Genomic DNA, 16819 nt, shown 5'->3' on the forward strand with positions numbered 1-16819 from the left:
CGCCGCCAGAGTCCAGCGGCTCAGCAACTGGGAGAGCCGACGCCGTCTAGCACTGAACATCCCCGCACGGGACGGGACAGGACTCTTCCCACACCCCCCACCACCCTCGCTCCACCGGGAGGCGGGTTGCTACAGCAACTGTAGGTTGCTCCAGGATGGAAGCGGGGGGGGGGAGAGGAGAGGGGAGGGGAGTGGGAGAGGAGAGGGGAGTGAGGAGAGGAGATGGGGAGTGGGGGAGGAGAGGGGAGTGGGGGAGGAGAGGGGAGTGGGGGAGGAGAGGGGAGTGGGGGAGGAGAGGGGAGTGGGGGAGGAGAGGGGAGTGGGGGAGGAGAGGGGAGTGGGGGAGGAGAGGGGAGTGGGGGAGGAGAGGGGAGTGGGGGAGGAGAGGGGAGTGGGGGAGGAGAGGGGAGTGGGGGGAGGAGAGGGTGCTGCACCAATGCAGGAGTGGTTTGGGCTTAACGGGTCCACTTGGTCTAGTAGATAATAATTTGGAAGAGTCTCGACCCAAAATGTCACCTATCCTTTTGTCCAGAGATGCTGCCTGACCCGCTGCTGCCTGACCCGCTGAGTTGCTGGAGCATTTTGTCTCCATCTTCGGTGTAAACCAGCAGCTATCTGCTGTTCATTCTTACACAATAATAATAATAATAGATAATATAAAAAAATAATCATAGATAAAGAATGGATTGATTGGGCGTATATTCACCGGAAATAAGAAGGATGAGAGGGGATCTTGTAGAAACATAAAATTCTTACGGGATTGGTCCGGCTAGATGCAGGAAAAATGTTGCCGATGTTGGGGGAGTCCAGAACCAGGGGCCACAGTCTAAGAATAAAGGAGAGACCATTTCGGACTGAGATGAGGAAGAACTTTTTCACCCAGTGAGTTGTGAATCTGGAATTCTCTGCCACAGAAGGCAGTGGAGGCCGATTCACTGGATGTTTTCAAGAGAGAGTTAGATTTAGCTCTTAGGACTAACGGAATCAAGGGATATGGGGAGAAAGCAGGAATTGGGTACTGATTGTGGATGATCAGCCATGATCATATTGAATGGCGGTGGGTGCTGGCTTGAAGGGTAAAATGGCCTCCTCCTGCACCTATTTTCTATGTTTCTAATGCAATGAATTAGAGATAGTACAATAAATTAATGATAGATAATACAATAGTTATGGATATTTCATTTTTTTTAGATTTAGAGATACAGCGCGGAAACAGGCCCTTCGGCCCACCAGGTCAGCGCCGCCCAGCGATCCCCGCACATTAACACTATCCTACACACACTAGGGACAATTTTTACATTTGCCCAGCCAATTAACCTACATACTTTAACCTACATACCTGTACGTCTTTGGAGTGTGGGAGGAAACCTAAGATCTCGGAGAAAACCCACACAGGTCATGGGGAGAACGTACAAACTCTGTACAGACGGTGCCCGTAGTCAGGATCGAACCTGAGTCTCCGGCGCTGCATTCGCTGTAAGGCAGCAACTCTACCGCTGCGCTACCGTGCTGTGGTAGATAGTCAGTGTGCTGAATGAAACAAAGGGTGGTGGCTGTATGGAATGGGCTTCGGTGGAAGTGGTGGAGGCAGGCTCGATTTTATTATTTAAGAGTAAATTGGATAGGTATATGGATAAGAGGGGATTAGAGGGTTATGGTCTGAGTGCAGGTAGATGAGACTAGGTCAGGGAGAGTGGTCGGCGTGGACTGGTAGGGCCGAACGGGCCTGTTTCCGTGCTGTAGTTGTTATATGGTTATTATATGGTTAAAAACATCAAGCATCGAAGCCTTTGTCATCAAGAAACTGACTAAGGTGGAGCGGTCATGTTTGGATGGAAGACGAGTGTCTACAAAAGCAAGCCTTCTCCTCCCAGCTTAAAGGAGGCAAACGTAAAAGAGGCAGACAAAAGAAGAGATTGAAAGACGCTGTAAAAGCCAGTGTGAGGAAATGTGAAATAGACATGGGACAACTGGGAAACCAATGGCAAGGACAGGAAACACTGGCCGACCATCATCCAAAAAGGAACAGCCAACAGAAGTGCAGAACTAAAGGAAAAGAAGTAAACAGAAAGAGAGGCAGCAACAACCAAAGCCCGATCTAACATCTGGAATTACCGGCCCTGAATGCCGAAGATCTTTCAAAGCCCCTTTGAGCCTGTACGCACCACCATTCAATGTGATAATGGCTGATCATTCTCAATCAGTACCCCGTTCCTGCCTTCTCCCCATACCCCCTGACTCCGCTATCCTTAAGAGCTCTATCTAGCTCTCTCTTCAAAGCATTCAGAGAATTGGCCTCCATTGCCTTCTGAGGCAGAGAATTCCACAGATTTACAACTGACTGAAAACATTTTTACTCATCTCCATTCCAAATGGCCTACCCCGTATTCTTAAACTGTGGCCCCTTGTTCTGGACTCCCCCAACATTGGGAATATGTTTCCTGCCTCTAACGTGTCCAACCCCTTAATAATCTTATATGTTTCAATAAAATCCCCTCTCATCCTTCTAAATTCCAGTGTATACAAGCCTAGTCGCTCCAGTCTTTCAACATATGACAGTCCCGCCATTCCGGGAATTAACCTAGTAAACCTACCGCTGCACGCCCTCAATAGCAAGAATATCCTTCCTCAAATTTGGAGACCAAAACTACACACAGTACTCCAGGTGCAGTCTCACTAGGGCCCAGTACAACTGTAGAAGGACCTCTTTGCTCCTATACTCAACTCCTCTTCTTATGAAGGTCAACATTTGCAAAGTTCAAGAAACAGTTGGCAGGTGCATGGATAGGACGGGTTTGGAGGAATATGGACCAAACGCAGGCAGGTGGGACTAGTGTAGCTGGGACATCAAATTGCTTTTGTCATTCAAAAATAAATTTGAACGAAATTGTCGTTACCACGCAGTCACAAACCATAAAGAGCACAAGTTTAACACAGACAACCATCACAGTGATTCCTCCAGGCACACCCTCACTGTGATGGAAGGCAAAAAAAGCCATCTCCTCCTCCGTTCCTCTCCCGCGGTCAGGCAGTCAAACTGCTGCCTTGAGGCTCCCGACTACCGAAGCCCCCGCGGGCGATGGAAGGTCCCAGGCCGAGCCCAGTAGGCCGATGAAGGTCCTAAGCCCCCGCCGGGCGATGGAAGGTCCCAGGCCGAGTCCAGCAGGCCGATGAAGGTCCTGAGCCCCCGCCGGGCGATGGAAGGTCCCAGGCCGAGCCCAGCAGGCCGATGAAGGTCCTGCGAACGGGCCATCGACCCTCGCAATTCGGGGCGGTCGAAGCTGCTATGGCTGGAGCTCCCGAAAGCCGGTCGCCAGCCAGGGACCTGCGAGCTCCGATGTTGCGGTCCACAGGGCCCACGGCCGAAGCCTCTGAGATGGTAAGTCCAGGCCCTGCGTCCGGAGCCTTCAAGGTCGATCCCAGCTGGAGGCCGCCAACTCCACGGTGTTAGGCCGTAGCACGAACGGAGATACGACACGATAACGGTCACATCTCCGTTGAGGAGGAGATTTAAAACAAAAGGTTTCCCCCCCCCCCCCCCACATACACGGCTAAAAATAGGTCATTACATTACATACATTTAAACACTAACAATACACAAAGAAAGAAAAAGACAGACAGACTGCCGGTCAGCCACAAGGCGCAGCCACTTCCAGAATCATGTTGGTCAGTGTGGGCAAGTGGAGCTGAAGGGCCTGTTTCCACACTGACTATAAAAGCAATCATAGAAAATAGGTGCAGGAGGAGGCCATTCGGCCTTTCGAGCCAGCACCGCCATCAAATAGTAAATGACAACGAAAAAATAATCATAGACAATAATAAATGAATAATCACAGTAAATTTATAATTATAATGGATAATAAATGAATCAGCCAATATAGCGCAATAATCTAATTATAGACAACACAAGTTAACAATCATAGAGCATGGTCTTGTATGGTGGTCCCAGGTTCGTCATCCATGGGCGGGTTCCCACAGCACAACCTTGTTTGGTGGTCCCAGGCACCCACAGTACAACCTTGTTTGGTGGTCCCAGGCACCCACAGCACAACCTTGTTTGGTGGTCTCAAGTTCGTCATCCATGGGCGGGTTCCCACAGCACAACCTTGTTTGGTGGTCCCAGGCTCCCACAGTACAACCTGTTTGGTGGTCCCAGGTCCCCATTTCCATGGGCGGGCTCCCACAGCACAACCTTGTTTGGTGGTCCCAGGCTCCCACAGTACAACCTTGTTTGGTGGTCCCAGGCTCCCACAGTACAACCTTGTTTGGTGGTCCCAGGCTCCCACAGTACAACCTTGTTTGGTGGTCCCAGGCTCCCACAGTACAACCTTGTTTGGTGGTCCCAGGTCCCCATTTCCATGGGCGGGCTCCCACAGCACAACCTTGTTTGCTGGTATTTCTGGATGGCGGTGGCAATGACCAGCAAGTCTCATCCTTCTCCACCTGATCTTCTCGGCCAGAGGTGGAATCCCCCCATGGAGCTGGGTGTCGATGGTGTGGTCCCTCCAACTGACATTTGAAACTTTTCTGAGTATTCGGGTGTGAACACCATCGAGTGACTTGGACAGTGCTTGAGTGTGAGTCAATGCCTCACACCCGTACAATAATATTGTCTCTACAGTTGCATGGAACAATCTCAGTTTGAGACCCTTAGACAAGTTAGGAAAAGGGGAAGTACAATGAGATCTGGATGTCCTAGTTCCAGTCACTGAAAGTAAGCGTGCAGGTACAGCAGGCAGTGAAGAAAGCCAATGGCATGTTGGCCTTCATAACAAGAGGATAGGAGCAAAGAGGTCCTTCTGCAGTTGTACAGGGCCCTAGTGAGACTGCACCTGGAGTACTGTGTGCAGTTTTGGTCTCCAAATTTGAGGAAGGAAATTCTTGCTATTGAGGACGTGCAGCGTAGGTTTACTAGGTTAATTCCCGGGATGGTGGGACTGTCATATGTTGAAAAGCTGGAGTGACTGGGCTTATATACTCTGGATTTAGAAGGATGAGAGGGGATCTTATTGAAACATATAAGATTATTAAGGGATTGGACACGTTAGAGGCAGGAAACGTGTTCCCGATGTTGGGGGAGTCCCGAACCAGGGGCCCCACACAGTTTAAGAATAAGGGGTAGGCCATTGAGAACGGAGATGGGAAAAAACATTTTCACTCAGAGTTGTGAATCTGTGGAACTCTCTGCCTCAGTAGGCAGTGGAGGCCAATTCCCTGGATGCTTTCAAGAGAGAGTTAGATAGAGCTCTTAATGATAGTAGAGTCAAGGGATATGGAGAGAAGGCAGGAATGGGGTGCTGATTGTGGATGATCAGCCATGATCACGGTGAATGGCGGTGCTGGCTCGAATGGCTTACTTCTGCACCTATTGTCTAATCCGAGACGTCCAGATTTTCTCCACGTTATTGAAGGATTTTCATGCGAGTACTTTCCAGACCTTGATGTCAAGTCAAGTCAAGTTTATTTGTCACATACACATAAATGTGCAGTGAAATGAAAGATTACCCACAGTCCAACAACAAGAGCAATAGAAATAAGCAATAACACACACAATCAAACAAAAAGAAACATCCATCACAGTGAGTCTCCTCCAGTCACCTCCTCACTGTGATGGAAGGCTAGAATGTCTTTTCTCTTCCCCTGCCGTCTTCTCCCGCGGTCAGGCTGTTGAAGTTGCCACGTCCCAGGCCGCGCCGGACGGTGAAAGGTCCGCGGTGGGCCGACCCAAGCCCCGCGATCCGGGGCGGGCGAAGCTGCTGCCGCTGCCGCTCTCTGAGCTCTGCATCGTCACTCCCAGGTACTTGAAATCCTCCACTTCCTTGAGAGATGAACCGCCACTGGTCTTAAGAGGCTCATAGTCACCACTGTTGAAATCCAGGTAGACACAAAATGCTGGAGTAACTCAGCAGGTCAGGCAGCATCTCTGGAGAGAAGGAATGGGTGACGTTTCGGGTCGACACCCTTCTTTAGTCTGAAGAAGGGTCTTGACCCGAAACGTCACCCATTCCTTCTCTCCAGAGATGCTGCCTGACCCGCTGAGTTACTCCAGCATTTTGTGCCTACCTTCAATTTAAACCAGCATCTGCAGTTTACTTTCCTGTACCGTTGAACACCATGTACTCCCTCTTCTTGGTTCTTGCTCCAAAATATTCCAAATGGAATTTAAGCTGGAGGTGGCGGAGTGTGGACTGAAGCAAGAAGGGCTTGTTGGAGAAGAGCTACCTTAAATGTAGTTGTGCCTGGTTGAGTAACTATAGTAGGGTGAAGGCTATTCCATGCTTTGTGCGAGGGGAGGATGAATTGCTCTGCATATCTGTCTTGGTAGCTGGTATCACGAATTGAATTGCTGTGGCGCGGCGGTAGAGTTGCTGCCTTACAGCGAACGCAGCACCGGAGACCCGGGTTCCATCCCGACTACGGGTGCTGTCAATAGACAATAGACAATAGGTGCAGGAGTAGGCCATTCAGCCCTTCGAGCCAGCACCGCCATTCAATGCGATCATGGCTGATCACTCTCAATCAGTACCCCGTTCCTGCCTTCTCCCCATACCCCCTCACTCCGCTATCCTTACGAGCTCTATCCAGCTCTCTCTTGAAAGCATCCAACGAACTGGACTCCACTGCCTTCTGAGGCAGAGAATTCCACACCTTCACCACTCTCTGACTGAAAAAGTTCTTCCTCATCTCCGTTCTAAATGGCCTACCCCTTATTCTTAAACTGTGGCCTCTTGTTCTGGACTCCCCCAACATTGGGAACATGTTGCATCTGTATTCACTGAGAAGAAGGACTTGGAGGACAGCAATAGACAATAGGTGCAGGAGGAGGCCATTTGGCCCTTCGAGCCAGCACCGCCATTCAATTCCTGCCTCTAATGTGTCCAATCCCCTAATTATCTTATATGTTTCAATAAGATCCCCCCTCATCCTTCTAAATTCCAGTGTATGTACGGAGTTTGTACGTTCTCCCCGTGACCTGCATGGGTTTTCTCTGAGATCTTTGGTTTCCTCCCACACTCCAAAAACGTGCAGGTTTGTAGGTTGATTGGCCCGGTGGGCCAAAGGGCCTGTTTCCACGCTGTATCTCCAAACTAAACCTGATTCTACTTAATAATGAATTGAATGCCCTCGTCAGTTCCTGATAGGTTTGGTGTAGATTTGGTCATCTATGTCGAGCTGACCATTTAACATTTTGTAAAAACAGGTCAAACGGTGGGCTTTACGTCTATCTTAGAGCGGGTTCCACCCAGTGAATTTAGAAGTTTAGTGAAGCTTGCTTCTCTCTCATAGGTATTTGTAACAAATCGAGCTGCCCGTCTTTGGACACGTTCGAAGGAAGAAATGTTTCTATTTGTGAATGGGTCCCATGCTGCAACTGCGTAGTCCAAATGTGGTCTAACAAGGGTGAAGTGTAACGTTTCCCTGATAGAAGTAGAACGATGATAAAAGTTGCTCTCACCAGATGTCCTAACATTTATCATCTTGGCTTTGAGGTGGAGGCCCACTTTCTATAGATAAGAATATAACAGATAACAGACAATAGATAATAGGTGCAGGAGGGGGACATTCGGCCCTTCGAGCCAGCACCGCCATTCAATGTGATCATGGCTGATCATTCTCAATCAGTACCCCGTTCCTGCCTTCTCCCCATACCCCCTGACTCCGCTATCCTTAAGAGCTCTATCCAGCTCTCTCTTTGGCCTCCACTGCCTTCTGAGGCAGAGAATTCCACAGATTCACAACTCTCTGACTGAAAAAGTTTTTCCTCATCTCAGTTCTAAATGGCCTAACCCTTATTCTTAAACTGTGGCCCCTTGTTCTGGACTCCCCCAACATTGGGGACATGTTTCCTGCCTCTAACGTGTCCAACCCCTTAATAATCTTATACATTTCGATAAGATCTCCTCTCATCCTTTTAAATTCCAGTGTATACAAGCCTAGTCGCTCCAGTCTTTCAACATATGATAGTCCCGCCATTCTGGGAATTAACCTAGTAAACCTACGCTGCACGCCCTCAATAGCAAGAATATCCTTCCTCAAATTTGGAGACCAAAACTGCACACAGTACTCCAGGTGCGGTCTCACTATGGCCCTGTACAACTGCAGAAGGACCTCTTTGCTCCTATACTCAACTCCTCTTGTTATGAAGGCCAACATTCCATTGGCTTTCTTCACTGCCTGCTGTACCTGCATGCTTCCTTTCAGTGACTGATGCACTAAGACACCCAGATCTCGTTGTACGTCCCCTGTTCCTAACGACACCATTCAGATAATACTCTGCCTTCCTATTCTTACCACCAAAGTGGATAACCTCACACTTATCCACATTAAACTGCATCTGCCATGCATCCGCCCACTCACACAACCTGTCCAAGTCACCCTACAACCTCATAGCATCTTCCTCACAGTTCACACTACCACCCAGCTTTGTATCATCTGCAAATTTGCTAATGTTACTTTTAATCCCTTCATCCAAGTCATTAATGTATATTGTAAATAGCTGCGGTCCCAGCACCGAGCCTTGCGGTACCCCACTAGTCACTGCCTGCCATTCTGAAAGAGACCCATTTATCCCCACTCTTTGCTTTCTGTCTGTCAACCAATTTTCTATCCATGTCAGTACCCTACCTCCAATACCATGTGCTCTAATTTTGCCCACCAATCTCCTATGTAGAACCTTGTCAAAGGCTTTCTGAAAGTCAAGGTACACCACATCCACCGGCTCTCCCCTGTCAATTTTCCTGGTTACATCCTCTAGTAACTAATAACATAACTTAACTTAATACCTATAACTTAATAATAAGTTATTAACCATCCCCAGTTTAATTCGATAAGTCACAAATGATACAACCGGGCACATGTGACCCGTCGCCCGTCAATCAGCCACCTGATGTCACCGCGTTCGACATGACCCGCCCATGACCTCACCGCGCTCTACATGACCCGCCCCTGACGTCACCGCGTTATACATGACCCGCCTTCTGACGTCACCGCGCTCTACATGACCCGTCACCTGATGTCACCGCGCCCTTCCCGTCCCCCCAAGACGTCGGTGGGCAGCGAGCCTGCGATTGGACCGGGCAGCCTCTGTTGGACGCCGCGCTGTCCATTGCCCCGCCCACTCCCGCGGAGCAGCGAAAGCCTCTGATTGGGGCGGGGCGCGACGCGTTATCAAGAGGTTTCCGATTGGCCCCGAGCGGCTGACGACGGGATCGCTGCCCAATGGGAGGGGAGAGCTGAGGGACGTCACGTCCGATGGACGGGCAAGGTTGTCCAATGGGAGAGGAGGGAGTGCTGAGACGGACGTCACGTCCGTGCGGGCAGTGACTGTGCGGCAATGGCGTTGGCGGATGTGCTGCGGAGCGGGCCCGGGGCCGTCCTCTGGGAGAGCGGGGCCGGGCTGTGCGGGGCTGGGCCCGGGCTGTGGGGGAGCGGGGCTGGGGCCGGGGCCAGGCCCGGGCTGTGGGGGAGCGGGGCCCTGGGGCTGGGGCTGCAGCTGCCGCCCGCTGATGCCGACGCTGACGCCAGTGCCGATGGCGGGGAGCCGGGGACCCGCATCGAGCTGCTGCACGGGACCACCACGCTGGGCATGAAGGTGCGCGGCGCCGCCCGGCGGGGATGATATTGTAGATGATACAAAGCTGGGTGGTAGTGTGAACTGTGAGGAAGATGTTATGAGGTTGCAGGGTGACTTGGACAGGTTGTGTGAGTGGGCGGATACATGGCAGATGCAGTTTAATGTGGATAAGTGTGAGGTTATCCACTTTGGTGGTAAGAATAGGAAGGCAGAGTATTATCTGAATGGTGTCAAGTTAGGAACAGGGGACGTACAACGAGATCTGGGTGTCCTAGTGCATCAGTCACTGAAAGGAAGCATGCAGGTACAGCAGGCAGTGAAGAAAGCCAATGGAATGTTGGCCTTCATAACAAGAGGAGTTGAGTATAGGAGCAAAGAGGTCCTTCTGCAGTTGTACAGGGCCCTAGTGAGACCTCACCTGGAGTACTGTGTGCAGTTTTGGTCTCCAAATTTGAGGAAGGATATTCTTGCTATTGAGGGCGTGCAGCGTAGGTTTACCAGGTTAATTCCTGGAATGGCGGGACTGTCGTATGTTGAAAGACTGGAGCGACTGGGCTTGTACACACTGGAATTTAGAAGGATGAGAGGGGATCTTATCGAAACGTATAAGATTATTAAGGGGTTGGACACGTTAGAGGCAGGATACATGATCCCGATGTTGGGGCAGTCCAGAACCAGGGGCCACAGTTTAAAAATAAGGGGTCGGCCATTTAGAACGGAGATGCGGAAAAACGTTTCAGTCAGAGAGTTGTGAATCTGTGGAATTCTCTGCCTCAGAAGGCAGTGGAGGCCAATTCTCTGAATACATTCAAGAGAGAGCTAGATAGAGCTCTTAAGGATAGCGGAGTCAGGGGGTATGGGGAGAGGGCAGGAACAGGGTACTGATTGAGAATGATCAGCCATCATCACATTGAATGGTGGTGCTGGCTTGAAGGGCCGAATGGCCTACTCCTGCACCTATTGTCTATTGTCCTGCCTTCTCCCCGTAACATCTAACAGCCGTACTAATCAATAGTCTATCGCTGCCGTAAAAATATCCATTGATTTGGCCTCCACAAACATCTGTAGCAATGAATCCAACAGATTCGCCACCCTCTGGTTAAATAAATTCTTCCTTCCAAAATGAACCTAGATTAATACTGAAGCTGTGCCCTCTGGTCCTAGACTCTCCCACCAATGGAAACTTCCTCACATCCACTCAATCCAGGCCTTTCACTATTCTGTATCTTTCAATGAAAGATCTAAATTCTAGCGAGTACAGGCCCAGTGCCGACAAATGCTCATCACACGTTAACCCACTCATTCCTGGGATCATTCTCGTAAACCTCTGGACCCTCTCCAGAGCCAGTACATAGTTCCTCAGATATGGGGCCCAAAATTACTCATAATTTTGGTGTGGGTTTGCACACCCCCCGTCTCTCCCTCACAGTTTACCCACAGCGTTGTAACAGTGTATTAAGTGTTTGAGTAGAGGAGCAAAGAGATACAATGCCCTGGTGAGACCACACCTGGAGTACTGTGTGCAGTTGTACAGGGCCCTGGTGAGACCACACCTGGAGTACTGTGTGCAGTTGTACAGGGCCCTGGTGAGACCACATCTGGAGTATTGTGTGCCGTTTTGGTCTCCTAATCTTGCTATTGAGGCAGTGCAGCGTAGGTTCACCAGGTTAATCCCTGGGATGGAGGGACTGTCATATGAAGAAAGATTAGAAAGACTGAGCTTGTATTCACTGGAGTTTAGATGAGAGGGGATCTTATAGAGACGTATAAAATTATAAAAGGACTGGACAAGTTAGATGCAGGAAAAATGTTCCCAATGTTGGGGGAGTCCAGAACCAGGGGCCACAGTCTAAGAATAAAGGGGAGGCCATTTAAAACTGAGGTGAGAAGAAACTTTTTCACCCAGAGAGTTATGAATGTGTGGGATTCTCAGCCACAGAGGTCAGTGGAGGCGAATTTACTGGATTAATTTAAAAGTGAGTTAGATAGAGCTGCTAGGGGCTAGTGGAATCAAGGGATATGGGGAGAAGGCAGGCACAGGTTACTGATTGTGGATGATCAGCCATGATCACAATGAATGGCGGTGCTGGCTCGAAGGGCAGAATGGCCTCCTGCACCTATTTTCTATGATCAGTCTGAAGAAAGGTCTCGACCTGAAACGTCACCTATTCCTTCTCTCCAGAGCTGCTGCCTGACCCGCTGAGTTACTCCAGCATTTTGTGTCTACCTTCGATTTAAACCAGCATCTGCAGTTTTTTTTCTACGCTCCTATTTTCTATGTTTAACCTCCCCCACCCCCTCTCTCCCCCACAGTTAACCTGCAGCCTGGCAAGTGTGTCCTGACCCCCCTGTCTCTCTGCCCTACAGTTTAACCACGGCGTGGTGGTAGCGGTGGACTCCCGGGCCACGGCTGGCTCTTACATTGCTTCACAGACGGTGCGGAAGGTGATTGAGATCAACCCCTACCTGCTGGGCACGATGGCAGGTGGCGCGGCTGACTGCAGCTTCTGGCAGCGCCTCCTCGCCCGCCAGTGCCGCGTCTACCAGCTACGCAACAAGCAGCGCATCTCAGTGGCTGCTGCATCCAAACTGTTGGCCAACATGGTGTACCAGTATAAGGGCATGGGGCTGTCCATGGGCACCATGATCTGCGGCTGGGACAAGAGAGGGCCAGGTACGGGCACAGAGAGGGTAGGGGGCGGGGTACGGGCACGAGGGGAGGGGCCAGGTACGGGCACGGAGAGGGGAGGGTGCTGGGTACGGGCACGGAGGGAGAGGGGAGGGGCCGGGTACCAGTATAAGGGCATGGGGCTGTCCATGGGCACCATGATCTGCTGCTGGTACAAGAGGGCCAGGTACGGGCAGGGTAGAGGGGAGGGAGCCGGGTACGGGCAGGGGGGGGAGATTGGGGAGGGGGCCGGTAACAGTACAAGGGCATGGGGCTGTCCATGGGAGACCGCACCTGGAGTACTGTGTGCAGTTTTGGTCTCCAAATTTGAGGAAGGATATTCTTGTTATTGAGGGCGTGCAGCGTAGGTTTACTAAGTTAATTCCTGGAATGGCGGGACTGTCATATGTTGAAAGACTGGAGCGACTAGGCTTGTATACACTGGAATTTAGAAGGATGAGAGGAGATCTTATCGAAACGTATAAGATTATTAAGGGGTTGGACACGTTAGAGGCAGGAAACATGTTCCCAATGTTGGGGAAGTCCAGAACAAGGGGCAACAGTTTAAGAATAAGGGGTAGGCCATTTAGAACTGTGATGAGGAAAGACTTTTTCAGTCAGAGAGTTGTGAATCTGTGGAATTCTCTGCCTCAGAAGGCAGTGGAGGCCAATTCTCTGAATGCATTCAAGAGAGAGCTAGATAGAGCTCTTAAGGATAGCGGAGTCAGGGGGTATGGGGAGAAGGCAGGAACAGGGTACTGATTGAGAATGATCAGCCATGATCACATTGAATGGCGGTGCTGGCTCGAAGGGCCGAATGGCCTCCTGCACCTATTGTCTATTGATCTGCGGCTGGGACAAGAGAGGGCCAGGTACGGGCACAGAGAGGGGAGGGGAGGGGGCCAGGTATGAGCACGGGAGAGGGGAGGGGGCCGGGTACCAGCACGGGGGGGGGGGGAGGAGGAGGAGGGGAGGGGTGGTGCAAGGGTAGTGGGGGAGGGGGCCAGGTATGGGGGAGGGGAAGAGGTAGGGTTGAGAGTTAGATAGAGGTCGTGGGGCTAGTGGAATCAAGGGATATGGGGAGAAGGCAGGCACGGGTTACTGATTGTGGATGATCAGCCATGATCACAATGAATGGCGGTGCTGACTCGAAGGGCCAAATGGCCTCCTCCTGCACCTATTGTCTATTGTGTACAGACCCCCGCTCTCTCCCGCAGACCTGTTCTACTTGGAGAGGGAGGCAGCGTGGTATCTCCTCCGCCGTCTCTCTCTCACCGTCTCTCTCTCTATCTCTCTCCTGCAGGCCTGTACTATGTGGACAACGAGGGGAACCGTGTGTCGGGAGAGGCATTCTCGGTGGGCTCGGGGTCGGTCTATGCCTACGGCGTGCTGGACCGGGTGTACAAGCCCGACCTGGAGCCGGCAGCGGCCTATGACCTCGCCCGCCGCGCCATCTACCACGCCACCTACCGCGACGCCTACTCTGGCGGCACCGTCACCCTCTACCACGTGCGGGAGAGCGGCTGGGAGCGCATCAGCGCCGACGACGTGTCCACCCTCCACCTCAAGTTCCAGAGGGGGGCCAGTGAGTGAGGGGGTGGGGGGACAGAGGGAAGGGGGGGCAAGGAGAGGGGACTGCGAGGGGCGAGGAGAGGGGACGGGGAAAGAGGACGAGAGGCATTGGGAGGAGAGGTGGTATCTGATATCCATTGCTGGGGGGGGGGGGGGGGGGAAGGTTAGTGTTTATTTGGGAGGGTCTGACTCCCGTCGGCAGGGCTATGGGGGGTGGGGTGGAGGTGCGTTCTGCGGGGGGTTGTTTATTTGGGGGGGGTCTGACTACTGTCGGCAAGGCTAAGGGGGGTGGGGGTGTTCTGCGGGGGGGTTGTTTATTTGGGGAGGCCTGACTACCGTCGGCAAGGCTAAGGGGGGTGGGGTGGGGGTGTTCGGGGGGAGGGGGTGTGCACGCTGCCTCTCCCTGTGGTTCTGTCGACTGTGTTTGGAGCTGAAATAAAACTCTTGTTGCACTGCGTCGTCCCCTGACTGTCTGACCGTGGGGGGGGGACGGGGGTGGACGACGGGTCGGCAGCTCTGCGGCCTATCGTGCCCGCGTGCGGGGGAATTGCAGTTCCGGGCTGTGATGTAACCAGTCACAATACCTCCCTACAGTGCATGTGTACGAGTCTGTCAAAGCACTGCATCTGAAGGGTCCCAACACAAAATATCGTCACGGAATCGGAAAATGGGCGGCACGGTGGCGCAGCGGTAGAGCCGTTGCCTTACAGCGAATGCAGCACCGGAGACCCAGGTTCCATCCTGAGTTTGTACGTTCTCCCCGTGACCTGCGTGGGTTTTCTCTGAGATCTTCGGTTTCCTCCCACACTCCAAAGACGTACAGGTTTGTAGGTTAAATGGCTGGGTAAATGTAAAAAATTGTCCCTAGTGGGTATAGGATAGTGCTAGTGTGCGGGGATCGCTGGCCGGTGCGGACCCGGTGGGCCGAAACGGTCTGTTTCTGCGCTCTATCTCTAAACGAAACAAAATACTTGTTCTCCTGACCTGTCGCTGCCTGAGCTGCTGAGTTACTCCAGCACTCTGTGTCTATCCTTGATATAAACCAGCATCTGCAGTTCCTTCCGACACACTTGAGTATACACCGATCAGTCAAAACATTATGACCACTGACAGGTGAAGTGAATCACATTGAAGATCTTGTTACAATGGCACCTGTCAAGGGGTGGGATATATTAGGCAGCAAATGAACAGTCAGTTCTTGGAGTTGATGTGTTGGGTGCAGGAGAAATGGGCAGGAGTAAAGACCTGAGCGACTTTGACAAGGGACAAGATGTTAAGGCCAGACGACTGGGTCAGAGCATCTCTGAAACGGCAAGGCTTGTGGGGTGCTCCCGGTCAGCAGTGGTGAGTACCAACCGACAGTGGTCCGAGGAGGGACAAACCACAAACCGGTTGGGCGCCCAAGGCTCATCGATGCGCGAGGGCAACGAAGGCTATCCCGTCTGGTCCGAACCGACAGAAGGTCGACTGTGGCACAAGTCACAGAAAATTGTAATGGTGGTGACGGGAGGAATGTGTCACAATACACAGTGGCCTGGGAGGGAAGCAATGAGTGCACAGGGAGCGTTCTCTGCGGAAGGTGGAAAGGGGTGGACATGAAAAGATGTGACTGCTGCTGGGATCCCGTTAGCGCAAATGTCAGAGCATGACATTCTCGAGGACTACAGCACTGAAACAGGCCCGACTTGCCCACACTGACCAACATGCCCCATCTGCCTGCATTTGGTCCATAGCCCTCTAAACCTGTCCTATCCATGTACCTGTCCAAATGTTGTGCTGGTCCCTGCCTCAACTACCTAGCAGCTCGTTCCATACACCCACCATCCTCTGTGTAAAGAAATTGCCTCTCCGGCTCCTATTAAATCTTTCCCCCTTCACAATAAACCTATGTCCTCTGATTTTTGATTCCCCTTCGTAGGTTCACCAGGTTAATTCCCGAGATGACGTGACTGACGTATGATGAAAGAATGGGTCGACTGGGCTTGTATGTGTTGGAATTTAGAAGGATGAGAGGGGATCTTATAGAAACATAAAATTCAGAAGATTGGACGAGCTTGATGCAGGAAAAATGTTCCAGATGTTGGGTGAAGTCCAGAACCTGCGGTCCCAGTTTAAGAATAAGGGGTCGACCATTTAGGACTGAGATGAGAAAAAACTTTTCTACCCAGAGAGTTGTGAATCTGTGGAATTCTCTGTCACAGAAGGCAATGGAGGCCAATTCACTGGATGTTTTCAAGAGAGTTAGATTTTGCTCTTCGGGCTAACGGAATCAGGGGGTAAGCGGAGAAAGCAGGAACGGGGTACTGATTGTGGATGATCAGCCATGATCATATTGAATCATGCTGGCTCGAAGGGCCGAATGGTCGACTCCCGCACATGTCTTCTATGTTTCTACTCTGTGGCTGAGAGATCCTGTGCGTTTATCCTATCCCATTCATGATTTTATACACCTCGATAAGATCATCCCTCATCCTCCTGCGCTCCAAGGAATGAAGTTGGCGCAATGGCGCAGCGGTAGAGTTGCTGCCTCACGGCGCCGACGGCCCGGATTCGATCCCGACTATGGGTGCTGACTGTACGGAGTTTGCACTTTCTCCTTGTGACCTGCTTGGGTTTTCTCCGGGTGCTCCGGTTTCCTCCCACACCGAAGGCGTGCGGCTTTGTAGGTTAATTGGCTTGGTGTACGTGTAAATTATCCCCTGTGTGTGTGTGGTGGGGATATTAGTGTGCGGGGATGGCTGGTTCAGCACTGACTCAGTGGGCCGAAGGGCCTACGTCATCTGATCTGTCCCTACGGGTTTGGGGGGGTTAGTGGGCGGGTTCGCAGCTGATGATCGGGCGTGCGGAGCCAATCACGGCGAGGGGGGGGGGGGTTAGGTGGGCGGGTCCGCAGCTGATGATCGGGCGGAGCCAATCACGGCGAGGGGCGGGTGCAGTGATGCGATCCTGTTCGTCCATTGGCTTGTGGGCGGGACGTACGGCGCTCGGCTAATGGACGAGGGGAG

At 51.8% G+C, this 16819-nt stretch overlaps 1 protein-coding gene across 1 annotated transcript; it reads left to right on the forward strand.

The window, feature by feature from the left end:
• The first annotated feature begins 9425 nt into the window (after positions 1–9425).
• Positions 9426–13854, forward strand: LOC144600853 (proteasome subunit beta type-5-like). Its single transcript, XM_078412737.1, has 3 exons — positions 9426–9592; positions 11942–12248; positions 13546–13854. Exons 1-3 carry the CDS (start codon positions 9587–9589, stop codon positions 13833–13835), a joined length of 603 nt encoding a protein of 200 aa, XP_078268863.1. The 5' UTR covers positions 9426–9586; the 3' UTR covers positions 13836–13854.
• The last annotated feature ends 2965 nt before the right edge of the window (positions 13855–16819 follow it).

This window comes from Rhinoraja longicauda, chromosome 16 (assembly GCF_053455715.1).
Source record: "Rhinoraja longicauda isolate Sanriku21f chromosome 16, sRhiLon1.1, whole genome shotgun sequence".
NCBI lineage: Eukaryota > Metazoa > Chordata > Chondrichthyes > Rajiformes > Arhynchobatidae > Rhinoraja > Rhinoraja longicauda.

What these genes read in the sequence shown, in the direction of transcription:
- LOC144600853 (XM_078412737.1), top strand. An exon ending in CTGGGACAAGAGAGGGCCAG is followed by an intron (nt 12,249 to 13,545) that starts GTACGGGCACAG and finishes TCTCTCCTGCAG; the next exon opens with GCCTGTACTATGTGGACAAC.